The sequence below is a fragment of the Dermatophagoides pteronyssinus genome, unplaced genomic scaffold (genome assembly GCF_027571235.1).
Source record: "Dermatophagoides pteronyssinus isolate colony J.1.1.1.1 unplaced genomic scaffold, Derpt_VIB-CSIC_2022.12 sq0001, whole genome shotgun sequence".
Classification (NCBI taxonomy): domain Eukaryota; kingdom Metazoa; phylum Arthropoda; class Arachnida; order Sarcoptiformes; family Pyroglyphidae; genus Dermatophagoides; species Dermatophagoides pteronyssinus.
The window spans coordinates 2,903,789-2,923,575 of NW_027461525.1; the positions used below are offsets into that span (position 1 = coordinate 2,903,789).

General features: G+C 32.1%; 1 protein-coding gene across 1 annotated transcript; it reads left to right on the forward strand.

Annotated features, from left to right (window-relative positions):
* The first annotated feature begins 310 nt into the window (after window positions 1-310).
* Window positions 311-16,115, forward strand: LOC113793501 (uncharacterized). Its single transcript, XM_027343549.2, has 4 exons — window positions 311-2,702; window positions 9,100-9,206; window positions 9,314-9,725; window positions 13,654-16,115. The coding sequence occupies exons 1-4, from the start codon at window positions 1,508-1,510 to the stop codon at window positions 14,130-14,132; spliced, it is 2,193 nt and encodes a 730-aa protein (XP_027199350.2). The 5' UTR covers window positions 311-1,507; the 3' UTR covers window positions 14,133-16,115.
* The last annotated feature ends 3,672 nt before the right edge of the window (window positions 16,116-19,787 follow it).

The window sequence follows — 19,787 nt, forward strand, 5'->3', positions numbered from 1 at the left end:
TTTATGCTACTAGTTTCAAATTTTTAGTGGGCAAAAAATAGCATTCATAATTGTTCCAAACTCTCATCATGTGTGATGACGCGCCCTCCCTCCTCTAATGTTGTTGTTATTATTGTTGTTGTTGTTTTTTTCATTTATACATCAGGAGACGTGTACATTTGGCGCGAGATTCTTTCTCTCTATTTCACTTTGTTTCTCTTACGCAGACACAAAAAAAGTCGCGGCGGTCACAACAACCCCGGCAGACCGCTTATAACAGAGAGGAGAATGATAGAAAAAAATATAGTAGTTTATAAATGCGGGTGCTCTATACGATCTAAGTTTCATTCGTGCACCGGCAGTCGCCTTGTTCACGTCGCTTTGCATCGCATTCATATCGAATAACATCGTTCCATTTTAAAATTTATTACTCGATTTCTTCGCTTTCTCTTAGTTTTTAGTGATTAAATGTTCAAGTAGTGTGTTTTTGTTTATATTCTTTTTTTTCAATCAAAATACATACACACATTAACTTGTTTCCTTTGGAAAAATAAATAAGAATTGAATTTTTCCACATGTGCATCTCTATTAAATTGATAAACACATCACTATCACATCAATTCATCTACTGATTGATAATAATTACTGTCCAGTTTAGAATTTTTTTTTGTGAAATACAAATGTGATTGATCATCAATTTGTTATGCATGTGTTGTGTTTATTTATTTACTTTTTCTTCGATTAAATTGACATTTGAATTTTGAACATAATACTTGAATTACGAAGTTTGGCGCCAAAATTATCTTGCACCTTCTAGTACAAAGTTTTAATTTGTTTTTTATGTTTGGCGTTTCAAGTGATCATTTTAGCTATCATAAGCATCCTAACATCTATTTAATATCATGGAATTTGAATACAGCATCAACTATAAAAGTCTAACCAATCTGTTTGCCTTCATAGAACGTAATCTTGATTATCGAATGTCAAACAAAAGGAATCATAATAATAAAAAGCCAAATCATGGAACAAATATGAACATTTTGAATCCTAATTTATTGTTTTTTATTTTAATGGCATTTATCTTTATTTGTTGGCACTGAACACAAAACAAAACAAAAAATTTTTTCGTTAATTTATACGCTTTGTTTTTTGCTGATTCGAAACCGAAATACAAATTTACTGGCCTTTTTTCTTTCTCTCTCCACAACAATTGTCAATATTTCACTTGATACATCAAAAACTATCTGAGATTCTGAATCTACAATAACAACAACAATCAACCTACCAAACAAACAAACAAACCTAACTACAATTACAACCGAAGACCATTTACGGTCTCGCTCCTGTTGATCTTTGATACAGCGAAATAATTAATAAATCGCTTTCATATTTACCCCAACAATAACCGATTGCTCAGTTCATCTCATCCGGTTTTATTTATTTCTCATCTCGTAAAATCATCGATCTGCAATTCATCGATATTCCTTTTATTATTTTGTTTGTTGGAAAAAAATAAAAACGATTCTCAATGTGTGCTTGTAATTGTCTTAGTTCATATAAATTCTTAAATTGCCACAGTTCGCAATTACCCCAACATCTACATCATCCGAATTGTGAACGATATAGTCGACTATCGTCACAATCATCGGCATCGTCCAGTCTGGCTTCATCAACAGCTAGCCGTAGTAATAGCGGTGCCATAGCTGGATTAACCGACTATCATTATCATCATCCCCATCATCATCATCTGTTCAGAGGTGTAAATATCGGACTTGGTCAACCAATGGCGATGGGTGTCGAAGATCAATTATCATCTTCATCATCATCACCATTGTCATCATCGCCTTATTCTGCTGGTTCATATCTGAATTCAGCACTTGGTAAGGCTACATCAAACTCAATTTCAATTAATGGTGGTGGTGGCTTGCAAAGTCGTAATGGTTCAATACCAACGACAAATATCCTATCATCAAGCCCGAGCAATCAACATAATTTAAATTCCTCTCAACACCGAATGGTGATCGATTCCGATACAACAACATCAGTTGCCAACTGTATACCAAATTCAATATCGTCACATAGTTTCAGTTGCATGTTAGGACATAAGACCTGTTCGAACAGTAATAACAATAGTCAACAGCTAAGCTCGACCTCATCATCATCGTCATCATCATCATCGTCATCATCCAAGAAAAGTTTGCGAAAATCTAACAGAAGAGTCGAATCTAGTTCGTCATCTATTAGTTTATCCGGAAGCAATAACAATCCAACAAATATGACTTCTTCGTTGAATCAAGGTCAACATCAACAAACAAATCGTTTTTTGCCCGCATTGTTCACACCACCAACGCAATATTATCTGGGCACCATACATCAAATGTTATTTAATCAAGCCACATCACCTTCATCATCACAACAAAAACATTTATCTCCATCGTTGAATAACAACACCAAAATCAAATCCTCATTGAACACCAATCATTACAATAACAATAATAACCACAGCCGTGATCATCGGCTGAGTGCCTCGTCCACGACCCAACAATCAACCGTTATGCCAAATTCGTTTCAAACCAAGGAACGAACATCGACGAAGCCTTCAGCAACGCCTACCACCGACAATCCCATGACGGTTTCATATCATTCGCCATCATTGATGCAACCTCCACCATTACCACCCCCATCATCGAATGGCCGAGATGTGCATAACAACAACAATTATGGTAAGTTTTATTCCAAATTCTGTAGCAAATATAAAGATATATTTAACATGGATACACAGAAAATTAAGTAGATGGGTTAGTGCTAACCAGATGATTTCCTAACCTATTTGGGTTAGTAATAACCCAAAATACTAACCTTACTTTTTTTTTCTGTGATATCATGTGATTCTGTAATTTCGCTGTCATCTGAGCTGCCCAATAATAACAAAAACAACAACAGTGTGAAAACGCGGGCTTTTCTATTCACCCAAGATTGGCATTTTCATTGCCATATCGAATTTAGTGGCGCTCTCTATGTTTTGTACAAATGAAGCCAACAACTCTGTTGTATTCTATACACTGATGAACACCTGGATTGATCCGCACTTGAAAGCAGTAGCATAGGATAAAATGATGATATATACCCTACACACAGCTTATCCAGTCAGAGGGCACGAGACGCTCAACGACCTAATAATTTGGGGAAATAATTTCGTTTACCCACCAAGTTTGTCTGTCCACCCTCCGCCGTCATCCTCGGCTCTTCGACTCGACAAAGGTCACTGTTCTCGAGAAGAGTATATTTGGGATTCTATCATAGCTTGGACAGAATTCATTAATAGATGCTAAATTCCTATATCTTTCTATCTTGTGATGATGGCCACGACGAAAAGTTTAATTAGATTTGCTCAATTATCTTTCCACTCTCAATTAACAACGTTAATTGTCCCTCACACACACATTAATTACCACTCTGATGCTACTAAAGTATTGAACAATCCATGTGGTGTTTGAGTTTGGTTGAATCTTCATTTTACAAGTGTTCACTTCATGACTTTCGACCTTTGGATTGCCAAATGATCTTTCTTTCTTTTTAAAATGGTTTATTCTATTCAATCTACCTGAGTAAACTTATTGAACTTTATTGGATGTAATTTTTTTGACATTTATTCACAACTTTTAATATTTGAATTCTTTTCACCTTGGTACCGACCAAGACAATATCGATTAAAAAGTCTGGCTCGAGGTCTTTCACATTTATTCATTGTCCGTTTCCATCTTTAAATGTCTATGAAATTCTATACCGATTTTTCAAACGACTGCTATTTTTTTTTATTCTAATACGCATTCTGCGACAATCCAAGACAATCTTTTATTCAATTTCAAATGGATCAAATGAGCAAGAGCAATGAACACTCACATATCGGGATGCGCCACGCATCTACCCCTCATCAATTAAATTGATTTAATGGAAAAGAATATAGTAGTTGAGCTAACTCCCGCCGCCAACTTTTGCCAAGCTTATTTAACCGAACTGAAAACCAGAAAGCAATTGCCAGTTTGAATGTAGCTTTCCCGGCTTCTTCGGACAAGTATAATCGAGGATGAATGAAAATGAAAAATTGCTTTCATCATTCAATGCATTCACATACACACACACTGACATCTTACTCATATTATCTTCATTGGGATTTCGTTGCTGGTAAGCGCTGACTGGGAGCGGCGACCGACTGAAACGCGTTTTCCTCCCGCCGCCATCAATGTTAGTTTTAGCGTGTTTTCTGTGTTTAAATGTAGAGTGTAGGCAAGCTAACTTGTTAAAAGTCCTATCTATTTTGATGGTATGACAAGAAAAAATCAGCTGAATTCCAACAGACATGAACGTTGTTTAGTTTGGAAAAAGAAAGATGAATCCAAGTTTTTTAAAAGCTGAACTTGGCCCAGACGCCGGACTTTTTCCACACACAGCATACCACCACAATTGATCTGTTGATGGCATCTACCCCCATTTGATCCGTTACACATATATTCAGACCATTTTTTGCTCAATTATATCTGAAATTCATTGATTGGTTTTTGAAATTCCTATTAGACATAAGATTCGTGATGGGGAGCCATAGTCGAGCTATTTATTCTTATCAGATCCTCCTTAATATCCATCCTCGTTTCGTTTATAAAACTCTTTGTGTCTTTGTTTTTGTGTATTGCCATTAACACATATGGAAGCAGCATATGATTGTCATAGTAATTAAGCAGTATTGGCGACAAGAATCTTGACGCCTTGTCTGATGACTATTGTTCATATGAATATAGTTCAATATTGCAATCCTTATGTCGTTAATGTATGATAATGGTTGATATATGGATGATACTTATCACCGATGCGGTTGTTTTTTTTCTTTAACAACAAAAATATCAATCCTGTGATGAAATATTCCTCCCCTATGATAATGACGATCACGATCAAAAGATATGAGTGCAATCCTTGTTGAGATTGTCTGGTCTAAACTCTACTCAACTAATCATCATTCGATGTTTCTAATTATTAACAACAGTATGCAACACTGTGCGATTGATCGTTTGATCATGACCTGAATCTTGAACAAAGATATCCAGCTATATATGTTGTTTTTTTTTCATTCACAAACGATGAAAAATGCTCAATGGAAAGCAAAAAAAATCGAAAAATAAATAAGCGATGGAAAAACTCAATATAATTGAGTTTTCAAAAAAAAAAAACGATCACATTCCAAAATTTATTTAGGTGAACTGTCATAATCTGATTTTGTTGGTTTTTTTCGGACATTGTGAGTCATCTCCATTGTATGATTCCATCATTTTATTTGTTTGTTTGTTTGAACAAACAAATTCAATTCTACTTGGCTAATTGACAGGCGGCTGACAAATAATAATCAAATAATAATGAAGGCCCTAAATTATCCTAATCATACACTCATATATTCACTTCAAACAATCCAGATCCAAATAGTCACACACAATATAGTATCCAGAAATTATATCCATTTGGAATCTTTATGAAGAACGCGTCCTCTAACTCCTCTGTGTGGTATAAAAAGTTTAATGGGAACCCCATGTTCTAAATCATAAATGCAAAAAAAAGTAAATATATCCGCATAGATTCGTTAACGGCAACTGCCAAATGAAAAGAAAAATTCTTGCTATAGTTTGGTTGTTGGATTGTTTACACCATTCACTATATAGACAACAAATTTAATAGCCGGTTCTTTGCTTGTCGTCGCAAAAAAATACTGAGGAGGTTAATCGAGGTCAGCATCATAACAACAACTAGTTAAAAACATTAAAACTATGGGCAGAATATATTATGAAGCGAGAGTTGTTCACTTGGCAGTCACTCTCCTCTTTTTCAAAAGAGAGTGAATATTCTATTTTGGTTCACTTGACTGTCGGTTGATGTCCTATTGAGGTTTGCCATGTTTCTGTGTGACTGGGGTTATTGTCTGATCAATTCTGGAATATTTAGCGCGAAATCTATACAAACTGCATACATAAACACAAAATGATTTCATTGTTTGCACGTGTACTAAAACCAAATCATTCTTCTGTTTCAGTTTGTCATTAATTATGATCAAATACTGAAAACAAATACTCAACTATGAATATTTCAATTGTTGTTGTTGTGGCTTGTTTCAAGATTGGTCAGATTTGAACTAAAAACATTTTGGGAAGCAGGTGTCGGTTTTTATTTGGTGATATCTGTTCAATTTTGGCTTATAATTTTTTTTTATTGATTGAGAAGTGTTATTTTCGTTCAATAATTAATTCAATTAAAGCGTTGATGATGATGATGATAAAAATTTTAATACAGTAAAACAGCCACTTTTAATATTGTGATTTGGAATGATCCTTATTTTGAAAACATTGCTATCCTTTTTTTTTGTTTTGTTTTGATGTCTATGATGATGTTTATAACCAGAAAAAATACATAAATAGCCATCGGGATTTTTTTCCAATGTGTGTGCAAATATGGATCAACAACTATTTTCAGTAGCCTGTATAGACAAATACATGTTATGGAAAAAAACTTTTGGGTAGCTTTTCAATTTTTTTCTTTTTTTTTGGGAAAAACGCTACATTATTTTTCTTTATTAGTTTGATTTTTTTTTCGTATTCGAGCCTTTGGCTTGTGTGTGAACACACAACATTTTACAAAATACGAAATAGTAAACAGCAAATGAAAAATATATATCAAATCAATACTCAACACCAATTGCAATCAGTGACATTTATCCTATCGACAATATTAAAAAAAACAAATTATGGACAAAAAATATATATATCACACACACACATTTCAAGATTGATTGATAGAGACATATAGAAGATCGCAAAAGCAATCGAAAAAAAGCTTCTGTCGTAAACAAAATCGGGTATGATGAATTTATAAATAATAATATTTTCCCTCGACATCCATATAGATTAAATAGAAAGTCATCATTTTAAAATGATGAGAAAGCCAAAAAGGAAAGTAATATAGATAGTTAAAGAGAAAAAGAGAGATGTGGTGATTTACATCTGAACAAAGTGAGAGAGGAAAATTAGCTTCGATAGCAACAAGCTCTCTCTCTCTTTTTTTTATTCATAAGTCCAATGATGATGATTATGATGATGATCACATGATCATATCATGAACTCAAGCAATCATGTTGTTATGATGTGATGGCCAAACATTTCCTCTGTCATCATTATGTCCTTGTTGTTTATCACAATCGGGAAAAAATTGATGGAATTTATATATTAAATATAATTCAATAATCGATTGTGTTTCAATTAGTGTTGTTTCGATCCATAAGAATCTTTTAACAAGTTAATGGGGTGAACTTTGATCTCAAAAATATACACAGATAGATAATAATTGTATGATGATGATGACGATGTATAAGATTCTAATTTTAGTGATGAAAAAAAGGTTTGGCTAAATGAATATATCTGCTCATGATAAATAATGATAATGATGTATAAGGGCAACCATAAATATGCTACTGCTGCTGCACTTGTTGGTAATCATCATTATTATCATCATCATCATCATCATAACATATCATTGCCACCGTATACAATTTTATATGAACGACCAATCTCTATATATTTTTATTTGATAAAGATTGAATTGAAATGAATATTCTTGTCTAGTCTTCTAATTTTAGCTATTGAATAGAATTAAACAAAACAAAAAAACAACAAACGAAACAATTAGTAGAAAGTGAATGTTCCGTAAAAAAAATATATACACATTGATGAATATTACCATGTTTGTTGGTTGGTTTGATTTGATTTTAGCTTAAGCAATAACACATATAACTAGAAAAAACCAAGTATAAAATATATAGTAAATGAATTTTTTAAACAATTGAAACGGTTTTCTTTTTTTGGTTTTGCATCATATTTCAATCTCTATCTTTTTTTTGATAAGATGAACAATAACAAAAACATTGTCATGATATGATGAGATTGATTGATATTGCAAGGCCAGACATATTATATTCATCATAAAAATTCCTCTTATTTACCGGAAAAAACAACATATCATGAGTTTGTTTTTTTTTGCTATCTATCTATCTATTTGTATTAACATTTTCGAATCAATCCTTTCATACACAACCAACTCTTTCATTGAAACTGATAAACATTTGAAATGAAATGAATTTTTTTTAAACTTCTAAAAACACTATTGAAAAAAGAAATTCTTTCATTCCGTCTGTTGTTTGTCATGACTTTTTGTTTGACTATCACCAGAAGTGATATTTTATATTTTGGTGGACTATATAAACGAAGCTTCATTCATTCTTGAATGATGCTTGATGAGATGCGAGTCACATGTACAAAAAAAAATCGCATTGTGATTTTAGTTTAGGTGACGATCCAACATCTTTTTTTTTGTTTTCGTTTTAGTTAATCATTGATGACGTACGCGAACTAAATATCATTAGAACGAAATGTTTTAAATTCTATGCTTCTCCATTTTTTTTTCTTCTTTAAAGAATACGTTCCACTACCTAGATGAGTTCAATTCAATTGATTGAATAGAACCATGAGACAAAAAAAAATGCGCGCCATTTTTCTGATCTATCGGGACAGCATTAGAATGTATTGGTTAATATGGTCAGAAAAAAAAACGTTTTCTATCTCTTATTTTTTTTTCACTTGTTGGTCGTTGGAATGTCTCATGTTTGAGTCATTGCCTGCTGTTGTTGAAAAAAATTCGAAAAAAAGTTCTACTTAAGTGTTGTTAAAAGTTTTCACAAACTTTTTTTCGATTTTCCTATTGACTAGTGAACACGCGTTTTTTTCTTTTCGTTTCGTTGCTGTGAAAAACTTGACTTAAAAAATTTTCAAAGATTTGATCAATTGATTAGAATATCAATGGATTCTAGATTATATTATAAAAATAGTTTTCCACGATCGATTCACTGGAATACACACAAATTGCATCCAAATCAAAAATGTTTAAATGGTAAAGCCAAAACACACAAAACATTTATATGGAAATATAAAATTACTTTTGTTGAAATAATAATTTTTTTTCAATTAATTCTAATGAAATAATAAATAAATTTTTAATTTTCTTTGGAATTTAATTTCATTTTACCAAACACAGTTCGACCACGTGAAATGTTCGAAAAGAATTACAACGTAAGCAACATACTTGGACGTGGTGGATTTGGCACTGTTTATGCCGGTATTCGAATCCGTGATGGATTGCCTGTAAGTTAATTTAGCTAATCAATTTGTAAATTAAACATGTGTATTTGTATTTTTTGTTGAATGGAACTAATTTGTTTTGATTCTTTTTTTTTGTCATCGATGAACAGGTTGCAATAAAGCATATCAAGCGTGATAATGTTACCAGTTGGGAGCAATATAATGGCCGACCGGTACCCATGGAAGTTTGCCTATTAGAAAAAGTTGCCCACATAACGGGCGTCATCCGTATGTTGGATTGGTATGAAGATCAATCGGCCTTTATCATCGTTATGGAACGACCCGACAACGTTAAAGATTTGTTTGATTTCATCACTGAACGTGTTGTGCTTGAAGAACGTATGGCACGTTTATTTTTTCGTCAAGTTGTCGAAATTATTATTCTATGCCATAAAGCTGGCGTCTGTCATCGTGATATCAAAGATGAAAACATTCTTGTCGATTTACGAACCATGTCAATTAAATTGGTCGATTTCGGTTCCGGTGCCTATCTCAAAGATTCTGCCTATACCGATTTTACTGGTAAGTTTTTTTGTATTCACATATGAAAAGTTCTTGAATGCATATTTGGCCAAATGAGACATTCTTTACCACCAACTGAGTATGTTGATGAGAGAGAGAGAGAGAGAGAGAGAGAGAAAGAGAGAGAGTAGTAAATGTTACCATTTTATGAATGTGTACAACAAGTTAATCTGTATTTGACCAGCAGAGTTTCAGTGTCGATCGTTATTTTTTTAATGGTTGAGATCTTTTTTGAGGTGGTATAAAATCTTCACCAAATTTTATATGGCACTTGTTTTTGTATTCACAAACAGGTGATTTGTCGATGTCACTTTTCGTTTATTACTTTGTTTTTAATCTATTTAAAAAAAGAAATTAAAACAGAAAACTACATGTTTTTAGCATGCTGGGTTTACAATGTCATTACTGTTTGAATTATGCCGATTGATTGATTACTATTTTCCATAATGATCAGAAATATTGTTGTTCGAAAAATATTTACAATATGCAATTCCAATCTGTTTGCTCTTCTATAAGTAATTTTCATTGCAAACAAAGTTTTCGTTGGCTGTTTAAAATCCAAATTCATTTGCAAGAATTTTTCGCAAATCTTATTTTTAGAGCTTAACCCTTTTGATCCATTCTTTACCGAGGTTATTATTCAACATACAGTTATTCATATGTTTAACTTTTACCTTGTCTGACGACTGTCTGTGTTTGTGTGTGTGTGTGTCTTTATATGAAAGATAGTTTTTCGAAGAAAAAAAAGTGGAACACACAACCTACAGACAGACAAAAGGTTGATAATAATAATAATAATGATTATGATGGCAAGATTTTTCATATACAGGTCGATGCTTTCATCATTATTGACGAATGTTTGATCTTGGCTTGTTCGAATTGAAAACAAACCATAACACAGACAACAAAGTGGTGGAATAAATAGAAAAAATAAGATAAAACTTGTTCCACAACTTGTTATTTTTGTTTGTAAGGATCCGATGATGTTCATTCATACAATTTTCCTTTTTTACTCTTCTTCCTATGTATATTTTGAATTGATCTATGTGTGTTTGACGCTGGCCCTTGTATATATTTACTTCTTTAAAAAAAATCTCTTAACCACATTGTAAATGTAAGAAGTAAAATTTTACCGTTTTATATCTTTATTCGTGGCATTTGTTTTCTTCTCTTTTTCGTTCATTCGAACAAACACGAAATTTCTCATTTTTCTCTCATTCTCATTTCATTTATTCGTCAAAAGCTCCCGGCGTCGTTGTGATAATCACATGATTCAAGTTGTTGAGTGAATCTCGTTTTTGTTGTTGTTGTTTGTTTCATTCTAAACATATCTTCACCTACATTCATCTTTTTATTTTCTCGATTTTTCTCTTCATCTATATATATGGCTCACCTGAGAAATTTTATTGTTAAGACGCGCGCATTGAAGGCCTTTTAAATAATAATAGCAAATAAACGGTCTCATTTTTGCTCATGAATCTGTATTGAATAGAGCCCAAATTTCGTTGACCCATTATCTCGTTCTCTTTTGTATAAAATATTTACAATGAAAATATATATCGATCACACGATACATCACATGGTCACATGTTTATGTTGTAAGACAATGATGGCCACGAAATTGGAATCGATTCTGTGTGTAGTATTTATTCTGAATGATAAATCGGTGAATAAATCTCATGTGTTTATATATATTCACCATGGCAATGGACTTCGATCAATCGGTTTAAAATGATCATATGACGTCATATTCGTGAATTCGACGTTAAATTCATTGCAAATATCATAGTTATTACAGTTAAACACTGACAAGTCATAATATTAGAATGAAATCGAGGTCAGTTTTGGCAAATCAGCTGCTATCGCCTGTTTGTATTAACGCATTTCATTTCTCTTCCAGAATCTAATTTCTTTATTCGGAAACACAAATATCTTGTTCTATCTATCGATTAGGTTACATTGGTATTTCATCAGACTCTCACTAACTAAATCATTGTTTTCATTCATTCATTCATTGCCTGATCGATTGCAGCACGTAAAATCCCCTTGTAAACAAACATTTGACATTTGCCAAGACGCCATTTCTGCAAGGCGCATGTGTATGTTTACAAACATTCCGTAAAAACAGCTTGAAAATGTTCCATTGCATCAAAGAGATGTTACGAACATGCGTATTCGCTTTGTTTTGATCTCTTTCGAATATACATTTTTTGTGTTTTGTTTTTGTTTTACAACTTACACACAGAAGGGGCCATTGTAATTGTGTCGGGCGCCATCATGCAATCATCTTTGTTGTTTGTGCTAGTTTGCCTTGTTTCTTGTGCGTATTTCAATCTCTCCTTGTCTTTTTTTCTTTCCGGCTCGTATATTTCTTTTTCCCCTCCTTCTTTTGAGCCGTTTTGGAGCGAATGAATGAATCATTGAAATATATATATTTTCATTTTAGGCGCGCTCGTCATGTGATTTCTCTTTGTTGTTGTTGTTGTTTTCGTCGATGATGATGATGTGTTTATGTGTATGTTTCGTTTCCTTATCCAGTAGAAACAGCTGCTGTCGTATGCGATGATAGTCTTTTTTTAAGGGAAATAAAATTGTTCAAATCTAAAGCTAAATTGTCGTTTTCATCAGAATGTCCATTTTTTGATCTATTCTAATGAATTCTGGAAAGGATTGTTATAATGAGTTGAACAATAAAAAAAATTAACAAGGACAATTATATTGATTATAGTTTTTGTTATGAATTAAATATTTGCTCTTAGTACTTTAACTCGTAGTACAAATAGATAATAAGTTACAATTTGTCATAAATTCACCTCATCTAAACATTCAATGGAAATGAAAAAAATCCATTCATTTCTCTGATATACAATAACTTGTGATTCAACTATGAGCGATCCTGGTGGTGGAAGTTCTTAGGCTAGATGGATCGATTTGTAGGTCATACGACGACTCTCTCAAACCAATACGACAGAGAAAATAACGTTTTTCCTTCATAATATTGTATTTCCGCATAACTTTGGCTTATAAAAACAAGAAAAGTTGTCTTTTCATGTTAGAAAAATGCCGTTATGGATAGCGTAGAGTTGTATTCTTGTTTGACCAGTTTGTTGGTATGTCATGTTTACAATCATAGGCTAAATTCCGGCTATAATTTGCTGCGACGGCGCTTTCAATTGTCTGATGTGTTGTAGATTGTCAATGCCTTCCATGATAATGATGACCATCATAATTGGCGAATATTGCCGGCGTTTCATTGAATCATCCTATCCGTTTTGCTATATATCAATTAGTAATGTTATCGGTTTTTTTTGTCAATTCTTTTCGCATTCATTTTTTGCAAAGAAAAAATGATCAAATAGTAATTCCCGGTACCATCTAAAATATATTTTAGAGAAGCAAATATATACAGTATTTATTCCGCTACCCCAAGCTGTTTGAAAAATTACCCGTTATACGCGTTTATATGAATATAAGTAAAGCCCCCCGAATACTTGTATTATTGAAAAGAGCAGACCACCATCGCCCTACCTGTCTGCTGTCCTCTTAACCGACTGCATCAACACTGATTGCAATTCATTGTGTGCTTAGCTAGCATCGGAATGTAAAAGATTTCTATAGTAGTTGTTGTATTCGATAAAAAAATTGGATAAATAGAGAACTTCTTGTGTGCAATCAAATGCATTCATCAAAACATGAACGTCATGAGATCGAAAGATACCTTGATCAATAACTGGCTTGTCCAGTTAATCTGTCATTGAAGAATGTTGATTGAACACATGATGAGAGAAAAGAGCAACGTCACTTGTTACTTTTGCGTGAATAAAGGATTGTTGGAATGTTTGAAATTTTTTTCCTTTTTATTTACTAAGTTTTCATTGACAGCTCATTCATTAATCGATTCATTTGTTTTAATTTAATTTTAAAACAGGTACACGTGTCTATTCTCCACCTGAATGGATTAAATCAAGCCGTTACGATGGTCTGGCCGCAACTGTATGGTCTTTGGGGGTGTTACTTTACGATATGGTTTGTGGAGATATACCGTTCGATGATGATGATGCTATCATCGGCGGTGTACTAAAATTCAAACGAAATGTCACCTCCGAATGCCAGGATTTAATATTCAAGTGCCTATCATATGACGCAAAAGATCGTCCCACATTAGAAGACATTCTTGGCCACCCTTGGATGGGCGCCAAATTAGATTCATCGTCCACATCTATTGGTGTTGATATACCATCGATGGATAATTCAAGTCAAATGTCGGCCAATGGTGTTGCACATCATATTGGCCGTCGTTCAATTCAGATGATGCATTTCTCTTCCGCATCGGTTTCCGGACCTGAATCATCCACATCATCATCATCGTCATCATCACCGGAAACTCCACCTGGATCATTGTTTTAATGATTTAAATAGCATCACTGATTCATCACTCATCCGAATTATCATTCTCTCCCTTATAAATAATGCATCTGCATCATAGACAAATAAATCAATAAATTCGACCTGTAAAGTACCACTCCCCTTTTTTTGTTATCCATTCATTGATATCAGACACAAACATCGATGCCATTTCCCACTATTTATTGCTTTCCTAGTTTTCATCTAGTGAAATCGTTTATAATTTATTTTTTTTCATTTGCAATGATGACCAATTCGCTTCATTTATTTATTGAAATAACATCATTCTCATATTTGAGACGATTCTTATCCATACACACTCATAGGTTTCCCAAAACACAGCACATTTACATTTTTGTCAGTCTTATTTATTCTTCTCTCACATCATTCAAATGGCTCAAGTTTTCTTAGTGTAACACTTAGTTTTTCCACACACACACACAACCTTTTCTATATCTCTTATTCATTTCGAAATTTTTGATTGATTGTTGTTCCGTGCTAAGCATCCAAAATCGTCATTTTTTTGTATCTACATTCGTGTGTTTGTGTCTATTTATTTTCATTATTCGTTGTCATTATCGACATTATCTAACCTCCTCCTCCTTCTCCTTTATTTATTCAGCCTAGACATAAACCACCTAGGTGAAATATTCCTTTATTTCTCTTTTTTGATACGAGCCTATTTATTATTTCATTCATTTGCTTTATTTATTATTTATATATAAACCACAAGATGATATTCATTCTCCTTCCTCAATGTACAGACATCAATCAAAAAAAAGTTGATCAATCAACAGGCCTCAATGCTAAAATCCAATGTTCAAAACTGACCTGGCACAAACAGTACAAAAAAATAACATTTAACAACAATCATCACCTACAACCTGTCTGAGATTCAATTTTACAACATCGAATATCCAGAATCAAATGAATTTTTATTATTTAATAACTAATTGTTCATGGATGTTATTGTGAAACATGAGTACACACATATACACCTATTATGCACCATGCTTAAAATGTTTGTGTTTTTTTTTGTCTTGTTTTTTGTTTGTGTGTTCTACCAATGATTATTTACATTCTTCATTTATGATAATTTCTTCAATATCCACATATATATCACCCCTTTTTTATACATATATATAATTTAATTATCTTGCTTGAGAAGTTTCTAAACTTCAACCAAAATGATGCAGTTATCTATTATGAATTACAAATTAATCACATATTGAATTTTAAAAAAAATGAAATCCAGAAAAAGTTTAAAACAAACAAATCAACATTTTTCAAGATATCCATTAAAAGACCGCAAATCAATCTCCGCTTTTCTCACACATACACACACAAACACCTAGATAACATCTGAATATTTCACGGTTCAAAACCAATACAAATTAATGTAATATTCTTGTCCAATCTACTCCTCTCACTTCCTCCCATATTCTGTCACACAAAGTGGAAATCTGGCTTTCTCTTATCATCATCATTATCATAAACCATGTTTGTAAAAAAATCCTACTCGTTTTTTCTATCAAGTTTTTTCGGTGAAATTTTCTTGGAAAAAAATCTGCTATACTAGTCAATCAATCAATAAGTAATAAATCATAATTTTTTTCTTGTTTGAAAACGATGAAATCATTATACAAAAAAAAACAGTTGTAATAGTGTTTCAATTTAACAAAATTGATGTTCTATTTGTCACACCCTAAATTTTTTTTTTGTCATCAAAGTGCTCTCATTCCTTTTGGATCGATTGAGCCTTTGTTGATTAAAAAACTTTGTTTTCGGATCAAATTAGACACCAACATCACTCACCCAAATAAAAATGATTGAATCTCGAAAATATTTTTCTTTTCTTTTTTGTGTTTGTAATTTGTATAAAAAAAACAATTTTTTCTCCACAAATTGGCAGAAGAAAAAAAATCAAAACATGGCTCAATTTTCTCTTTGTTTCTTGTAAATAAAATTTGTCTTTTTCACATTGAACTATTTATTTTTGTTTGTTTGTTTTTTTTGTTAACTTGTTGTTTTCCATTTCAAGAATTTACATCGAATTTGTTACAAACAAAACTGATGAACATGGCAACTGTAACTTTAAATTCATTCTGATGATTATATGAATGAACCTTGTTTAAAAATTTGTCTGTTTGTCATTGATAAGAATTCGATTCATTTCAATCGGATGTCATCAGCTCTACAATTACCCTAATGACTGAATGACTGAGTTTGTCGATTTCCCGTTCTTGATGATAACTTGCCGGCAATGATTGTCAAGGTTGATTGTTCTCTATCACTTTCTGGCTTGTCACAATGATATAGAATTGGCTATTAAGAGGTTTGATGACCTTTAATTTCCTGGAAGGAAGGAATGTTTTCAATTAGATAAAATCCATCAATATCCGTTCACTTCAATGGCCAAATCCATCAACTCAGTGATTGTGTTGGGCTGTAATATGATCATTATCGTAAACAATGTCTCGTGATGTTTATTTGTTGATAATTTATTGCAAAAAAGGGTATCATCATTATCACATGATCATGTTGGTTGGAAATGATAATGAATTTGGAATGAACATTGTGGCTCTCCTTATCATTTTTTTCACTGGGATGTGTAGGTGTAGTGCATTTGTTTGGTTTTACGTAATAATTTCATCATGTTATGATTGAGTAAAATTTTTGTTAGGTCAGGTGTGATTCTTTTTTTGATTTGATTTGTTTTATTCAATTTGATCTTAAGATTCTAAAATCATATATCATTAATATTTTCGACTATTTGTTGAAGGATGTATAAGATAATCCAGTTGAATTAAATCTATTTTTGGCGCAACGCATATAACGTCAATTTTGTGGTAGATTTTTTGTTGTTGTTTTTTTCAAACAAACAAACAACCGCACCGATTAGATAAGGTTTATTCATAGTGAATCAAATAATACTCAGTGAACATTGATATTTTTATCGTCTTAATAGGCAACGTTTGATCGATTCATTATGAATAAACGTTTTGAGAAACGTTTCATTGGTTCGCATACAATCTTATCTTCGAAAATTAAACGAATGAATTGAATATGCCAAATGTTAGAAACCGAATATTTGAATTGAGCGATTATAACTCTCTTCAGTCGAGTTTTAATGCGATTATTATGCATAAGATGCTTCAAACCATTTGATCACGTGAATTCTGGTGTATCTAAATTCAAAGGACAATTAATGGATTATTCATTCACAATGAGTGAGATGTAAATGTCATATAATGATTAGACATATATTACTAAAACATCATATAAAATTGTGTAAATCTCTTCATAATCATCGTCAACAAGCAGTCATTGAATGCTTAATTCAGCTGTTTCTAACTATAAAATCGTCGTATTATATTCAATTTTTTTTCTTACAAAATTGGCAGCTTCATTCTACTTGGATACAGACAGGAAAACAAACAAAAACCGCTATTTCTACAATGAAATGTGTGTTTTACATCAGTGAATAAGACAGAATTTTAGAATCCAAGTTGTAAAAAAGAGAGGCTTTGACGGGTTGTATAAGATGAGCCTCATGATAAATTACTATAAATGTTTTTTTTTCATCCGAATTTCATTCAGACTTGTGACAGACAAAATTTTTAGCAATCACCATTTTAGTGAATTAAAACAAGTCGATTATTTTTTTTTATCAGCATAAACAAAAAGCATTCATGTCCAAATCCGGCAAAAATACTTTTTTGCTATTTTAAATGCTAAAAATCTGCATCTAAATTTGCCAAATCAACTACTAATTGACTGAATAATGCGAATATGAATAGAGATTTAGATGTTTTATTCACTCTCTCTATCCGTTAGCTATAATCCAATTATTGATAAATATGAACTATCAGCAAATGTCACTGCAATTGCTGATTGTTTTGGTAAGACAAGAATCTTTGAATCATTTCTGATGATTTTTTTTTAGATAAAAGATCAAAGTTTACCTGTATGTTTGCCCAAACACTAAGCAAAAATGTAAATCATTTTTCATTTACAAAGTGATGATTACTTGATTGAAAAGATGTTCGTTATGAGTCTTATACATTGTTAAAAATTAAAGAATTCAATCAATCAATCAATTTGTGTGTAGTACACACATCCTCAATTCTCTTGAGTATCATCATCATAGGTGTCAAAGCACCCAAACAAGCATCAATGAAGCAATATTAAGCATTCTACGACAGGTAAATGCTTAATAGATCAATGTCCAATGCAAAACATTCAGTATGATTAATCGATTTCTTGAATCTTTTGTCATTTATTTATCATGACTCGTTCAAAATGAATAACTTCGACAAACAAATGTATACAGTTTTTTTTGAACACCTCCCATCCGATTTCATCAAAGAAATACATTGGTCAATAGCATCATCATCATTATAATGCTATTGTTGAATTAGTTTTCTATTTCAAAATCAGCCTAGGCATAGGCGAATATAATTTCATTTCCAAGCTTATTATTCTACAGTATTGATATTGTTCATTGAACAAAAGCAATTATGACCAGTTTTTTGCATTCAACATTTTATTCATATTATGATAAGATTGCATCTAAAATCTTAGAGACATTCATCACACATCTACATGATGATAATAATGGCCAAAGCGAGTATGAAATTCGTTGTCGTTGAGAAAGGAAGCTGTCAACAGTGATCATAAAAGAACAACAGGCGGTTCATATCATTTTTTCATCATTTATTCGATTAAAAATATCAAAAATGATGAATGTATCATTTTACTTATATTTTTTTTTGTTCATTAAAAAAATTGAATTTGTCGATCATGATAGATTACGAATCTGAAAGTTTTTTTATCATAGACCGGTCGGCGACAACAATTTCTACTAAAAAAAACTACCTAAGGACTATAAATAGCTTCAATCTACTATGTCTGTATGGATTGCCCAGGAACATTGAATTTATATTCAGTTAACACAAGCATTCGGCATAAAAAAATAAAAATTTCATGAATGAGACAACATAGGAAAGGATAAATTCTTCGCATAGTTGTTTATTCATCCTTCACTTAGCTCTAACATCTATAGTTGCCGCCATTATTATGTTGATGATTGAGATTCGAAGCAAGCATTTGTCTCTCATCTCACTACAATCATTGATATGGTTCTCAAAAAAGTTTGTCCTAGATTTTGCCAATGTGTTTTAGTTCTTGAAATAAACATCCATTCATATAATTTTATCCCTTTGGCGTGTTCAATTCATTCAACTCTTTATTCCATACTATATTCAAAGCTTTGAATGCTCTCACCATTTCTTTTATCTTATATGTCTGTTTTATTTTTATTAGTATATCAAAATCGTTAAATCGGATCATTGCAATAATAGTAATCAGTATTAAACTTGAAATAATATCAACAATACATCTGAAAACATCATTCAAATCATTTGACCAAAAAAAAACAACAAACAAATAAGTGGTGACGCATGAATAATCTATTGATATGGTCAATCATATGGTTTCGATGAATAGATTAAATAAATAATAAAGAATAAGTCATCTTCATCGATGTACCTAAGAATCACTAGATAATTAACTTATGCACTTGCACACATGTTTCTTATAATTTCATAGTGATTTGCAAAAAATAGTTGGCAAACAAGGCAAGATAAATTTAATTTG